This window comes from Oryx dammah, unplaced genomic scaffold (assembly GCF_014754425.2).
Source record: "Oryx dammah isolate SB20612 unplaced genomic scaffold, SCBI_Odam_1.1 HiC_scaffold_8, whole genome shotgun sequence".
NCBI classification, from domain to species: Eukaryota; Metazoa; Chordata; class Mammalia; order Artiodactyla; family Bovidae; genus Oryx; species Oryx dammah.
The window spans coordinates 15726932-15735313 of NW_024070192.1; the positions used below are offsets into that span (position 1 = coordinate 15726932).

Sequence of the window (8382 nt, forward strand, 5' to 3'; positions counted from 1 at the left end):
GGACTCCTTTTCCTATTTGGAACCAGTCTGTTGTTCCATGTCTAGTTCTAACTGTTGCTTCCTGACCTGCAGACAGATTTCTCAAGAGGCAGGTTAGGTGGTCTGGTATTCCCATCTCTTTCAGAATTTTCCACAGTTTATTGTGATCCACACAGTCAAAGGCTTTGGCATAGTCAATAAAGCAGAAATAGATGTTTTTCTGGAACTCTCTTGCTTTTTCCATGATCCAGTGGATGTTGGCAATTTGATCTCTGGTTCCTCTGCCTTTTCTAAAACCAGCTTGAACATCAGGGAGTTCATGGTTCATGTATTGCTGAAGCCTGGCTTGGACAATTTTGAGCATTACTTTACTAGCATGTGAGATGAGTGCAATTGTGCAGTAGTTTGAGCATTCTTTGGCATTGCCTTTCTTTGGGATTGGAATGAAAACGGACCTTTTCCAGTCCTGTGGCCACTGCTGAGTTTTCCAAATTTGCTGACATATTGAGTGCAGCGCTTTCACAGCATCATCTTTCAGGATTTGAAACAGCTCAACTGGAATTCCATCACCTCCACTAGCTTTGTTCGTAGTGATGCTTTCTAAGGCCCACTTGACTTCACATTCCAAGATGTCTGGCTCTAGATTAGTGGTCACAACATCATGATTATCTGGGTCATGAAGATCTTTTTTGTACAGTTCTTCCGTGTATTCTTGCCACCTCTTCTTAATATCTTCTGCTTCTGTTAGGTCCAGACCATTTCTGTCCTTTATCGAGCCCATCTTTGCATGACATGTTCCCTTGGTATCTCTAATTTTCTTGAAGAGATCTCTAGTCTTTCCCATTCTGTTGTTTTCCTCTATTTCTTTGCATTGATTGCTGAAGAAGGCTTTCTTATCTCTTCTTGCTATTCTTTGGAACTCTGCATTCAAATGGGTATATCTTTCGTTTTCTCCTTTGCTTTTTGCCTCTCTTCTTTTCACAGCTATTTGTAAGGCCTCCCCAGACAGCCATTTTGCTTTTTTGCATTTCTTTTCCATGGGGATGGTCTTGATCCCTGTCTCCTGTACAATGATCTTCATTTTAAAAACTCAATCATTTATTTTGTCATTAGGGACATCAATCTTTTTTTTTATGCTTTGAATTATAATCCAATACTATTCATTTTTATTGTTCAAATTGTTCCAGCTCTGGCTGTTGTGAGCTCTTTAAGGTTGGTTTCTGTATCCCTTTGACATGCTCCTGTTCTTTTGTATTTTGAGCATCTCCTAACTTTCTGGCACTGCAAGATATACCATGTTCATCTTGTATATTCTCTATCCAAGCCCTCCAATCAGCCATTTGTCCAAGGAACTTTGGTTCTTTGACAGGAGCTGACACTGGAAACCAAGATCTGGGTGCTAGGTATGCTTGTGGCTATGGGGTTGTCAGTGCTTCTGTCTTCTCAGCAAACAGAGCTAGCAAGTATATGCACATATACTAACCCATGTACATACACATATCTCTAATTATTTCTTGATCTAGCCATCTGCATCCATATTAACCTAAACATGAATTTACACTGACATCTCACTCTAATCCAGTTCCACTGTTTCACTTTAGCCTTCTCCCCTTGTTTATCTGAAACCTCTCCAACAGAGAGAAACCTGGATCCCACCATCTACCATTCAGTCACTTACATATTCAACCTATGTATGGTTTACAATAGTTGTAGAACTGTTCATCTATACCCCTATGAAACAACTTGTTTCATAGTTGTTTATACTAGTTAGATGTTTATACTAATTAGTTGTTTCATACTAATTAGAGCATGGTTCTCATTACCTCGCATTTGTGAAGGGCTCAACTTCCTTTCTTTATGCTGTAATTGACATGACAGAAGTCCTGGTAAATCTTTATCCCTGAGGAAAGAGATGTGTATTAAAACCAGCAAATATTAGTTCCATTCATCAGTTTTTGCTGACTGGAGTGGCTGTAAGAATCAAAATATATCGAGTCACACTACCTAAGGACCTGTTACTGTCAATTGCCAATAGCTACAGGATGGGCAGTGATGTTGGTTATGGAGGTCCTCGTCTGCCCTAGACTTGCCCATCACCCTAACCCCTTAAAATTTTTGATTTCTTCCATTTTACAAGAGGAAACTGAGGCTCAGAAGGATTAAATAACTTGTCCTGAGTCAGAACGATAATAAATGGAAGCCCTGGGATTCAAATCCAGGTTTATTTGACTCCAGTGCTGAAGAATATAAGCCTTACATGATTACTATTGTTAGAAATATAAGTTGTTTCAAATTTTTAATGTTTAAATAATCTTATTATGATGAATATACTTATAGCAAAACTTTTGCTTTCCTGTTTACTTTACAACTTTGCCAAACTGTATTTTTACCAGCATATGGGGAGATAGCAGTACTGATTTCTGCCGATCTCCCACCTCCCCTTGCTGCTCAGTGCCTCATGTCAGCTGTATCTATCTATTAACATCTCTCATCAAGAGAGAACAGTTCTGGAAAGTCTGGAACCCTGGATGACCTTTTGTTTCCTCAGAAAATAAAATCTGAAAAAAAGGAGAAGATTAATACTTTGGGGATTATTTTATATATATCTGCAGTGATGTATTATTATTTTAGGAACATAAAAATGTATTATGCAAAACTGGATTTTTAATAATGTGGTAATTTAATAAATTTATAATAAACACAATTTTATGGATATATTTTATTTAAAATACATCTGGTTTAAAATTTTTTTTCTATTTTTTAAAAATATATTTTTAATTGGAGGATAATTGCTTTACAACATTAAGTTAGTTTCTGCTGAACAACTATGTGAATCTACCATGAAAGTGAAAGTGAAGTCGCTCAGTCGTGTTCGACTCTTTGCGACTCCATGGACTGTAGCCTATCAGGCTCTTCCATCCATGGAATTTTCCAGGCAAGAGTGCTGGAGTGGATTGCCATTTCCTTCTCCAGGGGATCTTCCCGACACAGGAATCAAACCTAGGTCTCCCACATTGTAAGCAGACGCTTTACCGTCTGAGCCACCAGGGAAGCTACCATAAGCATACATATATCCCCTCCCAACATTTAGTTTTGATACTAGTAGAATTAAAGGTTTTAAGAAATATGTAATCTCTTAGTTTTTGTGTTTTTACAATAATAAATTTAAAAAGTAAAACTAGAAGAAATATAAACATAGAAGTTAGATTAAAAAATTATGGTTTATGAATTTAGTTTCCTCTACAGTATCTAGTTAATTCATCAGCTCATTTTTAAAGAGGGACCTGGAAAAAAAGGTGATAAGGTCTCAAAATGCACCAATCTCAACATTTTTGCCATGGAATTTTATCTAATTAGCCTTATTTTCTCAGCTTTTACTAACTGATTTCTTCTGGTGTTTGATTTTTATTACTGACTTGATACTTTTACTCAGGTTATTTTATATTCACTGTTTATAAACAGATTACCTTCACATGACATAAATGATGCAGGAGATGGAGAAATATGAAGTTTTCAAGAAGCAAGAGGCAAGTAGAAGGCCAGGTAATGCAGTCTTATTGTGCTCCGTCGCTCAGTTGTGTCTGACTCTTTGTGACCCCATGGACTGGGGGCCACCAGGCTCCTCTGTCCCTGAAATTTTCCAGGCAAGAACACTGGAGTGGGTTGTCAGGCCCTCCTCAAGAGAATCATCTCATGTCTTTATTCAGTTCAGTTCAGTTCAGTTGCTCAGTTGTGTCTGACTCTTTGCAATCGTATGAACCGCAGCACGCCAGGCCTCCCTGTCCATCACCAACTCCTGGAGTTTACCCAAACTTGTGTCCATTGAGTCTGTGATACCATCTAACCACCTCATCTTATGTCATCCCCTGCTCCTCATGCCCCTTCAATCTTTCCCAACATCAGGATCTTTTCAAATGAGTCAGCTCTTCTCATCAGGTGGCCAAAATTTTGGAGTTTCAGCTTCAAAATCAGTTCTTCCAATGAACACCCAGGACTGATTTCCTTTAGGATGGACTAGTTGGATCTCTTTGCAGTCCAAGGGACTCTCAAGAGTCTTCTCCAATACCACAGTTCAATGTATAAATTCTTTGGCACTCAGATTTCTTTATAGTCCAGCTCTCACATCCATACATGACTACTGGAAAAACCACAGCCTTGGCAAGATAGACCTTTGTTGACAAAGTAATGTCTCTGCTTTTGAATATGCTGTCTAGGTTGGTCATAACTTTCCTTCCAAGGAGTAAGCATCTTTTAATTTCATGGCTTCACTCACCATCTGTAGTGATTTTGGAGCCCTCCAAAATAAAGTCAGACACTGTTTCCCCATCTATTTGCCATGAAGTGATGGGGCCAGATGCCATGATCTTAGTTTTCTGAATGTTGAGCTTTAAGCCAACTTTTTCACTCTCCTCTTTCACTTTCATCAAGAGGCTTTTTAATTCTTCACTTTCTGCCATAAGGGTGGTATCATCTGCATATCTGAGGTTATTGATATTTTTCCTGGGAATCTTGATTGCAGGTTGTGCTTCATCTAGCCCAGCGTTTCTCATGATGTACTCTGAATATAAGTTAAATAAGCAGGGTGACAATATACAGCCTTGATGTACTCCTTTTCCTATTTGGAACCAGTCTGTTGTTCCATGTCCAGTTCTATTTGTTGCTTCCTGTCCTGCATATAGGTTTCTCAAGAGGCAGGTCAGTGGTCTGGTATTCCCATCTCTTTCAGAGTTTTCCACAGTTTATTGTGATCCACACAATCAAAGGCTTTGGCATAGTCAGTAAAGGAGAAATAGATGTTTTTTCTGGAACTCTCTTGCTTTTTCCATGATCCAGTGGATGTTGGCAATTTGATCTCTGGTTCCTCTGCCTTTTCTAAAACCAGCTTGAACATCAGGAAGTTCACGGTTCACGTATTGCTGAAGCCTGGCTTGGACAGTTTTGAGCATTACTAGCGTGTGAGATGAGTGCAATTGTGCAGTAGTTTGAGCATTTTTTGGCATTGCCTTTCTTTGGGGTTGGAATGAAAACTGAAATTTTCCAGTCCTGTGGCCACTGCTGAGTTTTCCAAATTTGCTGACATATTGAGTGCAGCACTTTCACAGCACCATCTTTCAGTATTTGAAAGAGCTCAACTGGAATTCCATCACCTCCACTAGCTCTGTTTGTAGTGATACTTCCTAAGGCCCACTTGACTTCATATTCCAGGATTTTTGGCTCTAGGTGAGTGATCACACCATCGTGATTATCTGGGTCATGAAGATCTTTTTTATACAGTTCTGTGTATTCTTGCTACCTTTTCTTAATATCTTCTGCTTCTGTTAGATCCATACCATTTCTGTCCTTTATTGAGCCCATCTTTGCATGAAATGTTCTCTTGGTAAATCTAATTTTCTTGAAGAGATCTCTAGTCTTTCCCATTCTATTGTTCTCCTCTGTTTCTTTGCATTGATTGGTGAGGAAGGCTTTCTTATCTCTCCTTGCTATTCTTTGAAACTCTGCATTCAAATGGGTATATCTTTCCTTTTCTCCTTTGCTTTTCGCTTCTCTTCTTTTCACAGCTATTTGTAAGGCCTCCTCAGACAGCCATTTTGCTTTTTTGCATTTCTTCTTCTTGGGGATGGTCTTGATCCCTGTCTCCTTTACAATGTCACGAACCTCCGTCCATAGTTCATCAGGCACTCTATCTATGAGATCTAGTCCCTCAAATCTATTTCTCACTTCTACTGTATAGTCATAGGGATTTGATTTAGGTCATACCTGAATGGTCTAGTGGTTTTCTCCACTTGCTTCAATTTCCGTCTGAATTTGGCAATAAGAAGTTCAGGATCTGAGCCACAGTCAGTTCTTGGTCTTGTTTTTGCTGACTGTATAGAGCTTCTCCATCTTTGGCTGCAAAGAATATAATCAATCTGATTTTGGTGTTGATCATCTGGTGATGTCCATGTGTAGAGTCTTCTCTTGTGCTGTTGAAAGAGGGTGTTTGCTATGACCAGTGTGTTCTCTTGGCAAAACTCTATTAGCCTTTGGCCTGCTTCATTCTGTATTCTAAGGCCAAATGATGTATAGATCATTATATCTACTACTGTGGGCAGGAATCCCTTAGAAGAAATGGAGTAGCCATCATAGTCAACAAAAGAGTCTGAAATGCAGTACTTGGAGGCAATCTCAAAAACGACAGAATGATCTCTGTTCCTTTCCAAGGCAAGCCATTCAATATCAGGGTAATCCAAGTCTATGCCCCAACCAGTAATGCTGAAGAAGCTAAAATTGAATGGTTCTATGAAGTCTTTATTAGTTACATTTTAAAAAACATACTCTTGGCAGAATTCCAAACCTTATCTTGGATCAAACGTGAGAAATGTGTTTTTTTTTTACTTAAAAAATTATTTTATTTTACAGTGTTTCAAAGGTTCAAAAAACTTTAGATTTGGAATGAACCCAGTATAGCTTCTCATTTCATGTAGGAATTCCCTCTACATGTGATATTATCTAATCTTTGCTTGACTACTTTCAGTGACAAGGAAGTCACCACTTCAAAAGGCAGTTTGCAATGTAGGGTAAAGGAACAATGAGATCAAGGGATCTGGCTGCTCTAAGGTCTTGGGGGTTTCCCTGGTGCTTCAGCTGGTAAAGAACCTGGCTGCCAATGCAGGAGACTTGGTTTCAATACCTGAGTTGGGAAGATAACCTGGAGAAGGAAATAGCAACCTACTCCAGTATTATTGCCTGGAAAATTCCATGGACAGCCAGACAACAGTTCATGGAGTCACAAAGAGTTGTTCACAAATGTGTGTGTGTGTGTGTGTGTGTGTGTGCACGTGTGTGCACGCATACACACACACAAGGTTGTCTTACCCATGTCCCAATAAAGAAAGTTAGTAATACATTCCTGTAGCAAAGGTTAAGGACATTAGGAGAAATACTCTCAAAATGACAAGGAAAATGGATAATTGTGAGAAAGGAGAGAGGCTTCTTGACTTATGATCTGATAAAATTTGCACCAGGCTTTTCCTTTCAGTCATTAGTGGTTTCTGTTTATTGGAATATGTAGTTATCAGACTGAGAAAAAGGTATCATTAATGTCACAGGCAAACCTCCCTTCCCAATTTTATTTTTTAAATTTCACTTTATTTTTATATTTTGAGCCACTTGGCATTTGGGATCTTAGTTCCCTGATCAGAGATTGAACCCCCTTGGAATCTTAACCAGTGGATCATCAGGGAAGTCCCCATCCCAACTTTAGCCCAAGGTTAGTCAGAGTTAATTTACCAGATTTCATTTTACTGGCCATTTTTGAGCTACATACTCTTTTTCTGTATTCAGACGCTTAGGAGTTTATTATTCTCTAAATTCGTTCTCCTTTAAACTGATACTTAATATGTCTTAATGTGTAGCTGACAACCTCTAGCCCTCTGGAGTATTCTGTCCCAGCACACAAAAATAGCCTCTTGTTTGGGAGAACTCTTTGTTTCTCTTCTTTTTTGCTGAACCACCCATCTGTGGGATCTCCCTGATCAGAGATCGAACTGGGGCCCTCAGCAGTGAGAGCACCAAGTCCTAACCACTGGACCATTAAGGAATTCTCCCTCTTTGTTTCTCTAGTCAAAGGACACATATATATTTTTTTCATAAAAAATATATTTCTTCAATTCAGATGTTTTGTTTTATAATTAACTATCACAGAATGGATCCCTGAGGAGGTTTCTCACTTGTTTCATTATAGTCTTTATGTATTTAATATATTCATCATAATAATTCTTTGTCTTAATATATAGATCACCTTAATAAATTCATAACTTACCTCCTACTGTGGAAGTTGGGTACTTTTGTTAGAGGATTCAGTTTAAATTTTGCTTTAACTTCAGAAACTGCCATGTGGCCAGTAACTCTGTCTGGAATTCAGAAGATACCATTAAGGATCAAATCACAGATTAATTTCTTTATATACTTTTACAACTTTCCCAGCTCAGGACCTGGAGTTTGAAGTCCTGGGCCTCAAAGAATGATAATATGTGCAAATGCAAGTTAGATATGTGCATGTTGGGAGTTGGAAGGCCATGTGGACGGGCCCCTTTAGTATCCCAAAATCTCTAAGCAAAATTTCTTGCCATTGCTCCTCCTTTATAGTGAAGTGAAAGTCATTCAGTTGTGTCCGACTCTGTGACCCCATGGACTATACAGTCCATGGAATTCTCCAGGCCAGAGAATACTGGAGTGGGTAGCCGTTCCCTTCTCCAAGGGATCTTTCCAACCTAGGGACTGAACCCAGGTCTTCCACATTGCAGGCAGATTCTTCACCAGCTGAGCCACAAGGGAAGCCCAAGAATACTGGAGTGGGTAGCCTATCCCTTCTCCAGGGGATCTTCCTGACCCAGGAATCACACTGGGGTCTCCTGCATTGCA

General features: G+C 39.1%; 1 protein-coding gene across 1 annotated transcript in view; it reads right to left on the reverse strand.

The window, feature by feature from the left end:
• EFCAB3 (EF-hand calcium binding domain 3) overlaps positions 1-7863 on the reverse strand; it is a 31485-nt gene extending 23622 nt beyond the window's left edge. Inside the window, exons 1-2 of the mRNA XM_040245072.1 lie at positions 7781-7863; positions 1803-1879 (exon numbers count right to left, since the gene is read on the reverse strand). Coding sequence (XP_040101006.1) covers positions 1803-1879; positions 7781-7854 — 151 coding nt within the window. The 5' untranslated portion in view covers positions 7855-7863. The remainder of the gene's footprint in view (positions 1-1802; positions 1880-7780) is intronic.
• Positions 7864-8382: the final 519 nt, after the last annotated feature.